This window comes from Ranitomeya imitator, chromosome 1, assembly GCF_032444005.1.
Source record: "Ranitomeya imitator isolate aRanImi1 chromosome 1, aRanImi1.pri, whole genome shotgun sequence".
Taxonomy (NCBI): Eukaryota; Metazoa; Chordata; class Amphibia; order Anura; family Dendrobatidae; genus Ranitomeya; species Ranitomeya imitator.
The window spans coordinates 521000368-521017922 of NC_091282.1; the positions used below are offsets into that span (position 1 = coordinate 521000368).

Genomic DNA, 17555 nt, shown 5'->3' on the forward strand with positions numbered 1-17555 from the left:
GCAATGCCCTGCACATGGAGTAAGCGACATAGCAAATCAGAAGAACTATGCTACATTTCTAATTGGAGGTATTTGCTAACATTATTATTACACCTTCTACATTTTGGGATAGGATCCGGGAAAAGGGAATACCCCATTAAGTACTTTTTATATGCCAGAAGGAGGCATCAAAATCGATTATGAAATGCGTAACTTTCCAAATAAGTATTTTCTTGTTTCCATTGATGGTCACCTGATAAATTGGCAGTGACCGTGTTGTGTCAGTGGTGGTTCTGCAGGGAATGACCACAGACCATTTCTCTGTTCTCATCCTATTTGGCTGTTTTGGTCACTTTTGCATTTTGTCATTGCTCTCACCCCTATAGGTATAGAAGCATGAGGCTGTGTTTACAGTATAACCCACAAAAGTTGCTCAGATAGTGCGTGCACTAGCAAGCCATCCATGTGTCTGCCTAAACTGTCAGTAACAGACCCCATGAGTGTTGTATGAGGGACTGACATCCACAAATGGGTGTTGCACTTGCAGCCTATCACCGTGCAGGGTGACTGGGATTTGCCAGAGAACACCAAGATTGCCAGATTCGACATTGGCGCCCTGTGCTTTTCACAGATGATAGTTCACACTGAGAACATGGGAAAGACATGACAGTCTGGAGACGCCTTGGAGAATGTTCTGCTGCCTGCAACATCCTCCTGCATGACAGGTTTGCCAGTGGGTCAGTAATGGTGTGAGGAGGCATTTCTTTGGAGGGCCGCAAAGCCTTCCATGTGCTAGCCAGAGGTACCCCGACTGCCATTAAAGTACCGGGTACTGGAATGAGATCCTCAGACCCATTGTGAAACCAAATGCAGGTGCAGTGGGTCCTTGGTTCCTTTTGAAGCATGACAATGCTAGGCTTCATGTGGCTGAAGTGTGTAAGTAGTTTCTGTAGGATGAAGGCATTGATGATATGGATTGGCCTGCCTTTCTCCAGACCTGAATCTAATCAAACACATCTGGGACATCATGTCTTGTTCCATCCACCTACGCCACATTACACCACAGACTGTCCAGATGTTGTCTGCTGGTTTAATCCAGGTCTGGGAAGAGATCCCAAATCAAAACACCTAAGCAACAAGGATCCCTAAAATATAACCTTTATTTAACAATAGTTAAAAAATCTCTGATCATGACACAAGTAATAATAATAAATAAACAAGTTGTGTACCTGTTAGGTCCTAGGGACCTAAGACTGAGACTGAATCGACCTCTATCACACGCCTAATCGGCACTTTTGATGATCAGTCTAAGAGAGTTTTTGATATCTTCAGGAGACATTGGCGCATTTTGACGTCTGATCCAGACATAGGCGATTTTGTGGCTCCACATCCATCAATCACATACAGGAGGGGGAGGTCAATTAGGAACAATGTTGTCCAAAGCCATTTTATACCTCCAACAAAACAGGGTACATGGTTGGACAAGAGATCCATGGGTACATTTAGGTGCGGACGCTGCTCCTTTTGTAAGTACGTTAATGTCTCTAATACTTTTAAAAGCTCGGCTACCAACAGGACATTCTCTATGAGACATTTTGCCAGTTGTAGGACTGTGGGTGTGGTGTATCTCTGCACGTGTACTTGCCCGAAGGACTATGTGGGCAAGACCAAGCGTGAACTTCGTGTCCGCATTGGTGAACACCTTGGGGATATTCGGCACTGCAGAGATACACCAATTGCACGTCATGTTACCCAAATACATAATGGTGACCCTGGCTCCTTAAAATTCAGTGTTATTGAGGCTATCCCTCCCTCTGTCAGACGTGGTGATTGGGATAAAAAGATCACACAGCGTGAAACTAGATGGATCTATATATTGAGATCCATGAATCCTTCGGGTCTCAATGAACAGTTGACTTTCGCTAGCTTTATCTAGCCACCTGTCAGGTCTTGTATAATTTTGAACCATAGCCATGTATATTTATACAGTATTGAATTTTCTTGTCTTATCTTTTTGACAGATGATTGTTTTATTTCTCTTTTCATGTTTTGTTTTGTTGTCCGTTTTGCTGTGGATACTTACCTGTCTATTACCACTTTCATTATATTATCTGGGAGGCTTGACTATATGTGAGGTACTTAGGGATGCACTATACGTGCGGATTTTTCTTTTTTTTTATATTATTTCCCCCTTTTCTCCATTTATCATGTATAATAATATTTATGTTTTTTGCGTGCACGCACCCTTGCATGTGTGCTATACAGTACAATTCACGTATGCAAGTTGGGCTTCCGATAGTGGTGTGGCATCCCTTTAGTATACTTATGGTGATCGCTCTAATGTGAAGTGCCTTATAGTTTTTTTAGCATGAGAGCTGCTTATGCCCGCCACCAGTGTGCCTTCCCAGTGTGGTTTCACATACGTGCGGGCTGGCTTTAGGTCCCTACGTAATGCGCAAGCGCCGGCTCAGGTGTGGTACGCATTGCGTTCCACGGGCCTTTTCGGCGCCTGTTGCTAGGTGGCGTTTCATTTATTACTACGCTACTGTGCATTGCGCATGCGCCGGTACGGTATCATGTATGCATATACCTCGTACACGGCCTCTCTTCGGCGCTTCTTATTATGTTGTATCTGGGGACCGCTCTGGCCAAGTGCTACCTCAGGACTGGTGACGGCACTACGTCTTGCGCATGCGTGGACACGGTATTCTGGATGACACGCACTTTGCGTTCCATCTACCTATACGGCAATTTATGATGACGTCATCTCTGGGGACGGCCTTGTTGCCGGCGTGCTCCACGTGTGTCCGCACTACTATTTATAGGGAGACGCATGGTGAGTCCACAGCTCCTATCTTGTTCAGCCATTTATTAGCTCTGTATACCCCTGAAGAACCCCCGCTTTATACGGATGGGGGGAAACACGTCGGGCATTGTTTTGCGGAGACTGCTATCTAGCGCTTGATGCGATTGGTGTCCTAGTGGTGCTGAAGGTCTCCACAAGCCTGCAGATGAGTATCAATGTTATGGCATTTTCTTTATAAGTATGGGGATGATTGTGTCCTTCCATATAAAAATACATTGCCTCTCTGGGGGCCCCAGGCTTGTGGGTCCGGTTTGATATATCACTGCAGCATGCACTTTAGATAATCCGATTATGAGACATTGCTCTATCTACTAGATAGGCTTAAGGCCCCTTCACATTAAGCGACGCTGCAGCGATACCGAAAACGATCCGGATCGCTGCAGCGTCGCTGTTTGGTCGCTGGAGAGCTGTCACACAGACCGCTCCCCAGCGACCAACGATGCCGGTAACCAGGGTAAACATCGGGTAACTAAGCGCAGGGCCGCGCTTAGTAACCCGATGTTTACCCTGGTTACCATGCTAAAAGTAAAAAAAAACAAACACTACATACTTACCTACAGCCGTCTGTCCTCCAGCGCTGCGCTCTCTGCTTCTCTGCTCTCCTCCTGTACTGTCTGTGAGCCGGAAAGCAGAGCGGTGACGTCACCGCTCTGCTTTCCGGCTCACAGACAGTACAGGAGGAGAGCAGAGCACAGCGCTGGAGGACAGACGGCTGTAGGTAAGTATGTAGTGTTTGTTTTTTTTAACTTTTAGCATGGTAACCAGGGTAAACATCGGGTTACTAAGCGCGGCCCTGCGCTTAGTTACCCGATGTTTACCCTGGTTACCAGTGAAGACATCGCTGGATCGGTGTCACACACGCCGATCCAGCGATGTCAGCAGGAGTCCAGCGACGAAATAAAGTTCTGGACTTTATTCAGCGACCAACGATCTCCCAGCAGGGGCCTGATCGTTGGTCGCTGTCACACATAACGATTTCATTAACGATATCGTTGCTACGTCACAAATAGCAACGATATCGTTAACAATATCGTTATGTGTGAAGGTACCTTTAGTGTATTGCATTGTTCACCTTAAACAGTTTAAGTATAACACACGGTGATATTCATATGCCCTGAAGTGTTATTTGATCTCCAGTTTTTGCAATATATGTCTATTTCAGTATGATACACTGGTTTATTGAGATTTAGTATTTATCTATGATTGCCATCTTTTGAGGTGTCTTGTTATGGTGCACACCAGAATGCAGTAAAGAGCATGTTTTTTATCTGATATACATGCCCTGAGCACCTATTTATTATATTACATGAGTGCTTTTCTTCATATTTGATATGGACAATATTTAATGACATTGTTATATCTCATTCACCCATATTGAGATTTTTACATCTAGTAACATAGTAACATACCGGTAGTTAGTAAGGCCGAAAAAAGACATTTGTCCATCCAGTTCAGCCTATATTCCATCATAATAAATCCCCAGATCTACATCCTTCTACAGAACCTAATAATTGTATGATACAATATTGTTCTGCTCCAGGAAGACATCCAGGCCTCTCTTGAACCCCTCGACTGAGTTCGCCATCACCACCTCCTCAGGCATAGTAACATAGTTAGTAAGGCCGAAAAAAGACATTTGTCCATCCAGTTCAGCCTATAATCCATAATATAATCTACACTTGCATATTTTTTGTGAGGGCATATTTTTGCTCCATTACATAGATGCCCTATATCTGATTATCTGGGTGTATCTTTTTAAGTGGTGAGACATTGTCTCATTTTTGCATTTTTTGAGATTTCTTTTTTTGTGTTTTTTCTTATTTTTTGGGTTGTTTGGGAGTTTTTGAGCACATTTCTTTATTTCTATCCTAATTTAGGGAATTTGTAGGGTTCCTAGGGTCAGTCGACGCGGAGTGGGGGCGCCTACCGTTTCACATTAGGGTGCCTACCCCCACTGTCAGGCAGGATTCTTTCCCATAGGGATATTGTCAGACTTTTCTAGGGTTCCTTATTTAGGGAATTCTAGGGATTTGTGAGGGTCGAGTCGACACGGAGTGGGGGCGCCTACCGCAGAAAATTAGGGTGCCAACCTCCACTGGCAGGTAGGGTCCAGCATAGTGACTCCCTAGGACCTAACAGGTACACAACTTGTTTATTTATTATTATTATTACTTGTGTCATGATCAGAGATTTTTTAACTATTGTTAAATAAAGGTTATATTTTAGGGATCTTTGTTGCTTAGGTGTTTTGATTTTTTCTAGGGTTCTTAGTTACCCCCTTTTTGGTTTTGTTCTGGGAAGAGATCCCTCAGGATAACATCCCCCACCTCATCAGGAGCATGTCCAGGTGTGTGGGAAGGTCATACAGGCACATGGAGGACACACACACATACTGTGCATCATTTCCTTGTCTGGAGGCATTTTCACTGAAGTTGGATCAGCCTGTAATTTGATTTTCCACTTTAATTTTGAGTATCATTCCAACTGCAGACCGCCATGGGATATTTTGATTTATATTGATCATTGTTATGCTTTATTGTTCTCAACACATTCCCTATGTAATGAATAAAGATTTGCAACTTGAATATTTCATTCAGTGGTGTCTTGGATGTTGTATTATAGTGTTCCCTTTATTTTTTGAGCAGTGTATATTTATTTGGAACAGAACGAGGGACACACTTGTTATGGCGCACGATGGGGGGGGTCCAGCGTTAGGTGATGATTGTTAGATTGGTGTGAATGCTATCGAAAGGATAGGTTCTAACTTGTTTAGACTGGAGTATCCCTTTAATGTAATGTTCAAATACATTTTTAACATTTCAAATATGCTTGCAGTAAAAAAGTCAGCTTTTCAGAACTTTGCTTGCTGTCATTTAACAATAAACATCATAGTTTACTTCATGTGACCAGACATCAGCTCTGTCCATGCGAGGGTCAGCTCGTTATGGTACTGTTATCAGAGATGTGTCTTGTGAAGCCATACATTTACGGTATGACTCCATCACAAGACCAGGACAGATTTCCATCGAAATTAATGAATGCAAGCAGAGATCCTGATTGCCAAGAGGAATTGGGGTAAAGTATATTGTACAACTGGATAGCTTTTCATGATACAATTACACTTACTCGTTAAAACCAGAATACTCCTTTAAATTTGTTTTTCAATGCACAGAATAATACAGACAACATACAAGTTTAGGGCACATTCACACATCCACATGTCACTGATTGTGAATCACGGACCATTTGCAGGTCTCTTAACCCAAACTTGAGAGCCTCATATATGCTTATGACATGGTAAAGGTTGGGTCAGGAGACACTTTGGCAGTCCACACATCACAGTCCATACTTGGACCATGACAAACGGATGTGTGACTGTGGCCTTAAGTGTGTTTCATTTGCCAATTTAGAATATTTTATTATCTTACCTGGCTGATGTACAACGTTTTCAACAGTTTTCTCTTCTGTATTTTCCTCTTCTATAAAGAATCCTCCACCTGAATCCAAGATCTTTGGAGGAGCTTTCACAGCAAAAATCCCTAAGTAAAAGTTAGAGATTTAGTTAACTCAGCATTTTATAAAAAGAGAAAGAGCATTTTCAAGAATCCACAATAGCATGAGTTATCACCGTAACTGCTCCTGCAGACGATTACATGTTTTCTTAGGCCTCTTTCACACCTGTGTCGGTACGGGTCCGTCGCTATGCGTCGGGCCGACGTACGTTGTAAAATATGTGCACGGCGTGGGCAGCGGATGCAGTTTTTCAATGCATCCGCTGCCCATTCTGAAGTCCAGGGAGGAGGGGGCGGAGTTTCAGCCGCGCATGCGGGGTAGAAAATGGCGGATGCGACGGACAAAAAAAACGTTCACTTGAACGTTTTTTGGTGCCGACTGTCCCCCAAAACACGACGGATCCGTTGCACGACGGATGGGACGTGTGGCCATCCATCACTAATACAAGTCTATGGAAAAAAAACGCATCTCGCGGGCACATTTGCAGGATCCGTTTTTTGCCCAAAACGACAGATTCAAGAGTTAAGCGCTGTCCTCTGCTTTGCGTGCTGAATCCAGAATTCATTCCTTCTTCCCAGCAGAGTTCGCTGGCGAGAAGGAATGAAAAATCATTGTTTTTTTTTTATTTTTTTTGTGTTTAAAATAAAGTTCCCGGTAATCTCCCCCCTCTCACCCAGTGCGCCCGCCCGCTGGCATTATAATACTTACCCGGCTCCCTTGAAGCTTCCTCTCAGCATCGCTGCTTGTCCTGTATGAACGGTCACATGGTGCCGCACATTACAGTGATGAATATGGGAGGTGGAGCCGCATATTCATCACTGTAATAAGCGGCACCACGTGACCGCTCATACAGGAATTGCTGCGACGCTGAGAGGAAGCTTCGAGGGAGCCGGGTAAGTATTTTAATGCCAGTGGGCGGGCGCACAGGGGGTGGGAGGGGGGAGATTACCGGGAACTTTATTTTAAAAACACAAAAAAAAAAAAAAAAATGATTTTTCATTCCTTCTCTCCAGCGAACGCTGCTGGAGAGAAGAAATGAATGGGGCTTCAGAACCACAAGCTGGGGGGACAGCGCTTACTGTAGCGCTGTCTCCTGCACGGCACACAGACTGCATGCGGACAGCATCCGTGTGCGGTACGTGTTTTACACGGACCCATTGACTAATGGGTCCGTGTGATACGTGTGCTCCCACAAACACTGACATGTCTCCGTGTTTTTCAAACGGACACACGGTCTGTGAAAACACGCTGACATGTGCAGAGACACATTGATTTCAATGTGTCTACGTGAGTCAGTGTCTCCGGTACGTGAGGAAACTGTCACCTCACGTACCGGAGCCACTGACGTGTGAAACCGGCCTTAGTTGGTGGAAATTTGACTGCACTAAGATGTCATCTGAGTGCAGGCCGGCCAAAGGTTTCAACAGACTCATTGACTTGCATAGCCAAGTGGGATTCGAATATCAGATCAAACCCCGGCATGCAGAGAGTTTTTTTTTCTTAGAAGTGGCTTGGTCTGAATCTGAGCATGATCCCATAACATAACATTGGTCCGGGTCCAATGCGATGCTTGTTGGATCGCACTCGGACCCATATTACGCTTGTCTGCACAAGCCTGTATGCTTTCCACACCACAGACTTGCCACCACATAAAAGTAACACTATATCTGTAGACAAAAACATGAGACAAATCCAAATACTTAACCATTACAATTAATTGAAAGAGATGCTTTTAAGAACCCATTTCCTATCATTCATTTTATTAAATCTTGATCGCAGTGTGATCCAATTTTCTCAGATGTGGAGAAGAAGAAATTTTTTTTTCCCCCCATCTTCTCTATTCTGTCAGTCCATGGAAATCGGGCCGCACTCCAATATCATCTGAGTGGCGTCTGACTGACCATTGAGTTGCAAGACCAACAGCAATCTGATTTACAGATGCAAATTGTGCACGCTGCAGTTTTTTCCTCAAACAGACTTCGTTCAAAAATAAAAAATAAAAAATATCGGACATGTGCACGGCCCCATAGAATAACATTGGTCAGAGTACAATCTGATGTTTTGTCAGACTGCACTCAACCGAAAATATGGTGGTCTGCAGGAATCCTTAATCTTGAGAACAAGGCTCTGGAGTGCCCTTTGAATACAATGATGGACCAGCATGTATACTCCTGCTCCATTCCATCCGAATACAGCGCTCGGCTATCTCCTTTAAGATGAATTCACACATCCATATGACATGCATTATGATGCATCAATCACCTGCAGGTCTCCCGACCCAAACAACATCTGTGAAATTCGGGTTAGGAAACCTGCAATCATTCCGCACTGTGGCCCGTCCTCAGACCACGACACATGGATGTGTGAATCTAGCCTGAGTCTCAAAGACAATAAATGAAGCAGCAGAAAGACTGGGAGATCCCAGAGCCCCCCAGGGTTGGAGATCACAGTCGTTAGACCCCTAGCGATCAAGAACTTATTACCTATTATCTCCATAGATGACAATTTATTATGGTGGTATGTAGTGTATGTGCTTTCTAATACGTGGAGATGGAGGAGGAGCAAAAGAGTAGATAGTGGGGAAAGGGTAGACACTCTGAATTGAACTGTAGGTTTGAAACTGAAAATTATTAAAAGGGTCTTTCCATATACTGACAAAGGTCATTAAACCCCTTAAAGGCCAAGCAATTTTGATTTTTTGCGCTGCGCTATTATTTTTTCCTCATCTTCTTCCAGGAGCTGTAACTTTTTTTTCCCACCAACATAGCCAATGCTTTTTGTGCAAGTAGTTGTACTTTTGAATGACATTATCTATTTTGTCATAGAATGTACTGAAAAATGGGAAAAACAACACTCAAAGTAAAGGAAAATTGGGGGGGAAAAAAAACGCACTCCCTCAATTTTTTTTTTTTTTTTTTTTTTTAAAAACAAGGTTTATGCTGCAGTAAAAATGACCTTGAAATAGGATTACCCCGTTCAATACAATTATGACAATTCCAAATTTCCATTTTTAATTGAATTAGTGAAAAAAAAAAAAAAAAAAAGAAATACAATACCAAAGTAACAGAATTTTTATCTAAACACAAGTGGTGAAAAATGATATTTGCAAAACTTGTGTGGTGAGTGGTGACTGAAAAAACACAATTCTGATTTTTTTTTTTGCTCTTTGTGGTTTCTACCGTGTGGGTTTTATAACTTTATATTTTGACAAATCAAACTTTTACAGATGTTGTGTTATCACTTTTTTTTTGTTTTTTAATGTCTATTTTTTAACAGGCGAAAGTCTTAGTTACTCACCGGTTAACGGTGTTTTTCGGAGTCCATGACAGCACTACGGAGAGAGGGGATCCGCCCTTCAGGAACAGGAAACCTACAGATACATAAGGGCGGCACCTCTCCCCACGCATCAGTTGGTTTACAGAGCATAAGAGGACCACCAAGGTTACTAGCATACACAATAAACAATAATACAATATTAACTATTCACTACCCGTGAATTATATATAAATAAAGGAAGAGGTGTACACCCAGAACTTTAAGAAGACGGGAGGGTATGTACAGGTGCTGTCATGGACTCCGAAAAACACCGTTAACCGGTGAGTAACTAAGACTTTATTCGGTCGTCCATGACAGCACTACGGAGAGAATTACAGAGAGTAACTAACTAGGGAGGGACTACAGCTTGCAGCACCCTTACACCAAAAGAGAGGTCAGAGGAGGCACCCAGATTCAATCTATAATGGTTATAGAAAGTGTTTGGAGAAGACCAAGTAGCAGCCTTACAAATCTGGTCGATCGACACCTCCAATCTTTCCGCCCACGAAGCCGCCATAGCTCTAGTGGAATGCGCTTTAAGACCTTCAGGCGCCGGCTTGCCCTTTGAGATATAAGCCAGCGAGATAGCCTCCCTGATCCATCTAGCTAGAGTAGACTTCGATGCTCTATGCCCTTTCCTACTACCCTGATAGGACACGAATAAGGCATTATCTAACTTCCAGGAATCAGTTACCGCTAGATACTGCAGGATACATCTTCTTACATCTAAGGTGTGTAACTTCCTCTCCTTATCGTTGGTAGGACTGGGAAGGAAAGATGGAAGGACTATTTCCTGTGTTCTGTGGAAACTGGACACTACCTTAGGGAGATATGCTGGATCAGGGGATAGTATCACTCTATCATCCCTAAGCTGCATGTAAGGGGGAACCCTGGATAATGCTTGGATGTCGCCTATCCTACGCGCCGATGTTATGGCCACCAGGAAGGCTACTTTAAGGGAAAGATTTTTAATAGAGGCTGAAGTAATTGGCTCAAATGGGGCCTCTGTCAAGGCTGAGAGGACTAGGTTCAGGTCCCAAGGCATGACTCTATCCTTCACAATTGGTCTAGACCGCTTTGTTGCCCTGATGAATCTGCTGACCCAGTGATTCTCAGTGATGTTGCAGCCAAAGAGGGCCCCCAAGGCTGATACCTGCACCTTAAGAGTATTTGGGGATAACCCCATATCTAACCCCCTTTGTAAGAATTCCAAGATCTGGACAATCGGTATTGACTGTCCAGCTGTTGCCCCCGAGTTCTGAAGAAACCTCTTCCAGATTCTGACATAGATTTTTGTGGTTATCATTTTCCTGCTTTTCAGCAGCGTGTTAATGAGGGCTGGCGAGAACCCCCTATCTTTTAGTAGCGCCCGCTCAAAATCCACGCCGTCAGATGAAGGCCAACCGCTCGAGGATGGTAGACTGGGCCCTGGGATAGGAGATCCGGAAGGTCTGGCAAGACCCATGGATCGGATATCGACATAGCCCTCAGGCATGGAAACCACGTCCTTCTGGGCCAGAAGGGGGCAATTACTATCACTGTGGCCTTGTCCTTCCTGATTTTCCTCACCACCAGAGGAAGTAGAGACAGGGGAGGAAAGGCGTAGGCTAGCCTGAAGTTCCAGTCTATGAGGAGGGCGTCTACTGACAGGGGATTTTCTCTGGGGTTCAGAGAGCAGAACTGTGCAACTTTCCTGTTTCCTTTTGTGGCAAACAGGTCTACCTCTGGTTGTCCCCACCTTTCCACGATAAGGTCGAAGATGGTGCTGTTCAGGGACCACTCTCCCTGCCTTAATGTGTTGCGACTTAAGAAATCCGCTGTAGTGTTTTCTGCCCCTTTTATGTGTAGAGCCGTCAACGAGAGAAGATGTTGCTCTGCTAGATGAAACAGACGATCTGCTACACACATCAGGGATCTGGAACGAGTCCCGCCTTGGTGATTTATGTATGCCACGGTGACTCGATTGTCCGAGAATACCCGCACGTGGTGGCCCTGTAGACAGACAAGGAGTGTTTTAACCGCCTGCTCCACAGCCGTTAACTCCTTTAGATTGGAAGACATCTCCATCTGATCATGATCCCAAAGCCCCTGGACCAATGAATCCCCCATGTGAGCCCCCCACCCAGAAGGGCTAGCGTCCGAGGTGATAATACGAGTTATATTATACTCCCAGGGGACCCCTGTGGACAGGTTCTTTTGATCTAACCACCACTCGAGGGATACCACAGTGTCTTGGGATAGGGTCAGCAGACTGTCTAGACCTCCTCCCAACCTTTTTTGATGTAACAGTACCTCGCCCTGTAGTATCCTCGTATGATACTGAGCCCATCGGACCGCCGGAATACAGGACGAGAGAGAGCCTAACAGAGACATGGCTCTTCGTAGGGACATGGTGGGGTTTTTTGAGGCATTCAGCACCTGAAGGTACAGGCGATTAATTTTTTCTTGAGGCAAACGGCATTCCTGAACCTGGGAATCCAGGGTCAGGCCTAAAAATCGCTGCACCGTCATGGGCTGTAACCGTGATTTTTTAATGTTTAGCATCCACCCCAGACGCTCTAGAGCCGACATCACTTTATGTAACTGTTCTAGACAGTGATCCGCCGTTTTACCTACGATAAGGAGATCGTCCAGGTAGGGGATTATTAGAATGTTGGACTCATGAAGGTGTGCCATAACTTCCGCCATTACCTTGGTAAATACCCGAGGGGCGACTGAAATCCCAAAGGGAAGGGCCCTATACTGGAAGTGTCTTATTACCCCATCCAATCGTACCGCCACCCTCAGGTATCGTTGGTGACCTGCATAAATAGGGATATGGTAATAGGCGTCCTTCAAATCCAATACTACCATAAAGCAGTTTTTAAACAGCAACTTTATTGCGGTATTAATAGTTTCCATTTTAAATGGTTGAATGGTCAGAAAATTATTCAGCGCTCTAAGGTTGATAATTGTTCTGAAGGAGCCGTCTGGTTTACTTATTAGGAATAGAGGAGAGTAGAAACCACTACCCTGTTCTCCTTCCGGAACCTCGGATAAGACATTTTTATTGAGCAGATCGTGAACTTCCGCTTCCAGGGCCGCCTGTTCCGCTGGAGAGGATCTGAGAGGGGTGACTCTGAAGAAGTTCTGAGGGATAGAGGAGAATTCTAGCCGCAGACCCGTAGCTATCAACCCCAAAATCCAATCACTACTGGAGATCTTGGACCAGGCCAGGTAGAAGGCAGATAGTCTACCTCCCACCAGGGCGACTAGTCATTGGGGTGGTTTTTTGACTTCACGGGGTGGCTCCTGACGTCCTCCACCAAACATGAACCCAGTAACTCTCTTCTTTTTCTCGTCCCATCTGCTCTGATCTCTGGCCGGTCTCCTCCGAAAGAATCTTTTCCCTGCGAAGGGGCGCCGGTAAGAAGTAGTTGGAAGATTAGGAAACTTCTTCTTCTCATCTAAGGCTTTCTCTAGCAGCTCATCTAGGACTGGTCCAAACAGGTATTCCCCTTCACATGGGATGGAGCACAGACGAGATCTGGACTGAAGGTCACCCGGCCAACATTTCAGCCATAGGGCCCTGCGTGCTGCGTTCGATAGTCCTGCCGCTCTAGCCGCCATTCTTGCGGAATCCGCAGAAGCATCTGCGAGAAAGGCAGCAGCATTTTGGATTGTTGGCAGGAATTTCAACATGGAATCTCTGGAAACACCTTCTTCCAATTTAGACCCCAGCTGATCTAGCCAGACCATCATTGATCTGGCTGCGCATGTCGCAGCTACCGCCGGTCTCAAGGCACCAGCCGACATTTCCCATGTCCCTTTAAGGAACGAGTCAGCCTTTTTATCTAGAGGATCCATTAGGGAAGCCATGTCATCAAAGGGGATAGAAGATTTTTTGGATGCCTTAGACACCGCCGCGTCTAATTTTGGTGCCTTATCCCATGTGTTCACCATGGGGTCCTCAAAGGGGTATCTTCGTTTAAAGGCCGGTGGAAAAGAGCCTTTTTTCTCTGGCTTCTTCCATTCTTTTTTAATGAGGTTTTGGACCTTGTCATTGAGCGGAAAAGACCTACGTTTTTTAGGGTCTAGGCCGCCAAACATTAAGTCCTGGGCTGACAGTTCTGGTCTTTCATCCGCCACCCCCATAGTGGATCTAACTGATTTAATCAGTTTGTCCATTTGGTCCAATGGGAAACAGAACCGGTTAGACTCTTCTTCCGAAGAGGACGCTGAGGAGACAGCGGCGTCTGAATCATTCTCCCTACTTGGGCCAACAGACGAATCCGAATTTGAGGCGCTAGGCTCCCTTCTCCTTTTGGAAGGCTCCCCCCGGGATAGGGATTTCAGGGAATCCTTCACCTCCTTCCTGATAATCTCCCTAAGATTTGATGTGAAATCGGGAGACTCCTCCGCCACCTATGGGAGCGGAGAAAAAAGGCTATGTAATTTCCTCTGGTGCTACCGCTATATAGTATCCCATTTATCGATTTCCTACCGTCTGCCGCACACACGACTGACAAAGTCTCTTAGGGTAGGCGTCTGGCAAAGGGCAAGCGCATAGCGCGCACTCCTTGTTTTTTGATTTACCAGCGCTCTTTTTCCCCTACGGAAATAAACATAGGAAAGACTGCATCAGGGTACATTCACGAAGATCTCTTACCCAGGCAGTAGCGGTAGGTACCGGATTACTGGGGGGGGTCGGTCCAGATCCTTCTGTCTTGATCTGCGACTGGCCTGAGCACTGCGCCCGCGGGTCTTCTGCTGGGTATTTGCCTCCGAGGATCTGTCCTCTTGCTCCAGCAGGTCACCGGCAGCTTCTGGCACCTCCATAGCTGTAGATGCTATCAGCAGCTCTGCAGCAGTGTAATTGGCCATATATAGCCCTCCCCCATCCGGAACATGTGCAGGTGTGCATGGCCAGCCTAATCAATACCCCCCCCGGCCCCGGACCATGCTCGACCCTCCCCCGCCCCTGAACGCTCCCCCCCCGCCGCTCCCACCGCATGCAGGACAGCGGTATCCCCAGCGAAGCCGGCCGGCGTCTAACTTCCGGTCCCGGCTCCGCCCCCCCTCGCGTCACTTCCGGTAACGCCGGAGCTCTCAGGGAAGAGCCCGGAGGCCGGCGCCACCGGATCCCCCAGCCACACGCCGCTACACCGCACATGGCCAGCACAGCGGCGATACCGGCCGAAGCCGGCGCCCGACCCCCGGACCCCCCCCCCAAAGGAGCGCACCGGGAAGTCCGCGCCGCACGGATAGGAGCCAGAGGTAGGGAGGACCGGGGCACGGGAGAGCGAAAGGACCGGGGGGGTGGGGGAGAGATACTCACCTTCGCCGGCCACAGAGACAGACCTCCTCCGGACGCTGCTCCCCACTGCACCGCTCACTGTCGTGGAGCCCTACCCGGGCCCACCGTGGCGCTTCCAGGGACCCGCACTGCCCGAGGTAGGAGACCCCCTCGCTACCTGGGTCGGACAGCCGGCCTGGGTGCTTGATAGGTGACTGAAGACAAATCTGTAGGGAATCCTGTCCTCCAGGAACAGGAAACCAACTGATGCGTGGGGAGAGGTGCCGCCCTTATGTATCTGTAGGTTTCCTGTTCCTGAAGGGCGGATCCCCTCTCTCCGTAGTGCTGTCATGGACGACCGAATAAAATGGGGTGAATCAAAGTTGAATATTAAAAAGAAGTTTTTTTAATTTTACACTTTTTTTTTTTTAGTGACCTCAATGACATATGACGAACATGTCATATGCAGTCTCCCTGTATATGCCAGGAGATGATAGCTGTGATAATCAGCCATCATCTGCCTCTAACAGCCGCGGGTGCAGCGGTGCACCAGCGATCAGACAATCAAATACAGTAAGAAAAAAAAAAAAAAAATATATATATATATATATATATATATATATATATATATATATATATATATATTTTTTTTTTTTTTTTTTTTTTTTAAAAAGCCCTAAAATAAATTTAAAATCACCTACTTTCCCCCCCACTAAAAATTAAGAATAAATAAATAAAAAAAAAAAAATACACATTTGGTATTGCTGCATTCGTATAAGTCCCATCTATTAAAACATAAAATATTTGACTCCGATCAGTGAAAGGCAGAGGGAAAAAAAAAAAATACCAAAATTATGATTTTTTGGGAAAAAACATATTTACCTCAAAACGATATGAATAAAAACAACGGCTTGAGGTACAAAAAAAAAAAAAACAATCTGGTGGCCCGATTCTAACGCATAGGGTATTCTGGAATATGTATGTATGTATATAGCAGCCACATACTATATAGCACAGCCCACGTAGTATATAGGAGTACTACGTGGCCTGTGGTATATACCATGTGGCTGCTATATACATACATACATACATATTGTAGAATAACCGATGCATTAATATAGGCCACGCAGTAAATAACACAGCCCACGTAGTATATAACACAGCACACATATTATATTGCAGCCACGCAGTATATAACACAGCCCACGTAGTATGTAACACTGGCCACGTAATATTTAACACAGCCCACACAATATATAGCAGAGCCCACATAGTATCTAACAGTGGCCACGTAGTATATAGCACGCAGTATAGAACACAGCCACGTAGTATATAACACTGCCCACGTAGTATATAGCAGCCATGTAGTATATAACGCAGCCCACGCAGTATAGAATACAGCCCACATAGTATCTAACACTGGCCAGGTAGTATATAGCAGTGTGGGCACCATATCCAACTACCAAAATAGTTATATACTCACCCGCCAGGATCCAGAGAACCTCTGGCGCTGCGCGCGCGGCTGCCGCATCTTTCGTTCCCAGGATACATTGCAAAATTACCCAGATCACCTAGCGGTCTCGCGAGACCGCTAAGTCTTCTGGGTAATTTCGCAAAGCATCTCTGGGAATGGAAGCTGGCGGCAGGCACGAGCGCATCGTCGGACTACGGAAGGTGCGAATAGCAGGTTTTCTGTTTTTATTTAATTATTTTTAACATTAGATCTTTTTACTATTGATGCTGCTTAGGCAGCATCAATAGTAAAAACTTGGTCACACAGGGTTAATAGCGGCGGTAACGGAGTGAGTTACCCGCGGCATAACGCGGTCCGTTACCGCTGGCATTAACGCTGTGTGAGCGGTGACTGGAGGGGAGTATGGAGCGGGCACTGACTGCAGGGGAGTAGGGAGGAACTAATCGGACTGCGGCCATCGCTGATTGGTCGCAGCAGCCATGACAGGCAGCTGGCGAGACCAATCAGCGACTTGCATTTCCATGACAGACAGAGGCCGCGACCAATGAATATCTGACAGACAGACAGAAGTGACCCTTAGACAAATATATATATATATATATATATATATATATATATATATATATATATATATATATATATATATATATATATATATATATATATATATATATATATATATATACTAGATGGCAGCCCGATTCTAAAGAATCGGGAGTCTAGAATCCATATATACTTTATTTATTCAAATGTAAGAATAATACAATTAATAAATAATAGTAAGAAAGAACAAAAAATGGCTGCACTCACCAGCTCTTGACAATTCTTGTTATTTAAGGTACAGTTAGGGTACGTTCACACTAGCGTTGCGCCGCCCTGCGTCGGCGACGCAACGCGCGACGCATCGAAAAACGCGCGCAAACGCGCGCAAAAATGCGCGCGTTTTGCGACGCGTGCGTCGTTTTTGACCAAAATCGGACGCACAGAAAATGCAACTTGTAGCGTTTTCGTGCGTCCGACGCCAGCGTCGGAAACGACGCACGTGGCGAAAAACGCAACCAAAAAGACGCACGCGTCCCCTATGTTAAACATAGGGGCGCGTCGCCGCTGCGTCGCCGACGCAACAGCGGCGC

General features: G+C 45.5%; 1 protein-coding gene across 2 annotated transcripts in view; it reads right to left on the reverse strand.

Annotated features, from left to right (window-relative positions):
• The window catches only part of XPA (XPA, DNA damage recognition and repair factor), a 62575-nt gene that overhangs the window by 39857 nt on the left and 5163 nt on the right, over positions 1-17555 (reverse strand). For both annotated transcript variants that reach the window (XM_069766810.1, XM_069766819.1), the window contains one exon: positions 6274-6384. In XM_069766810.1, the coding sequence (XP_069622911.1) occupies positions 6274-6384 (111 nt within the window). The remainder of the gene's footprint in view (positions 1-6273; positions 6385-17555) is intronic.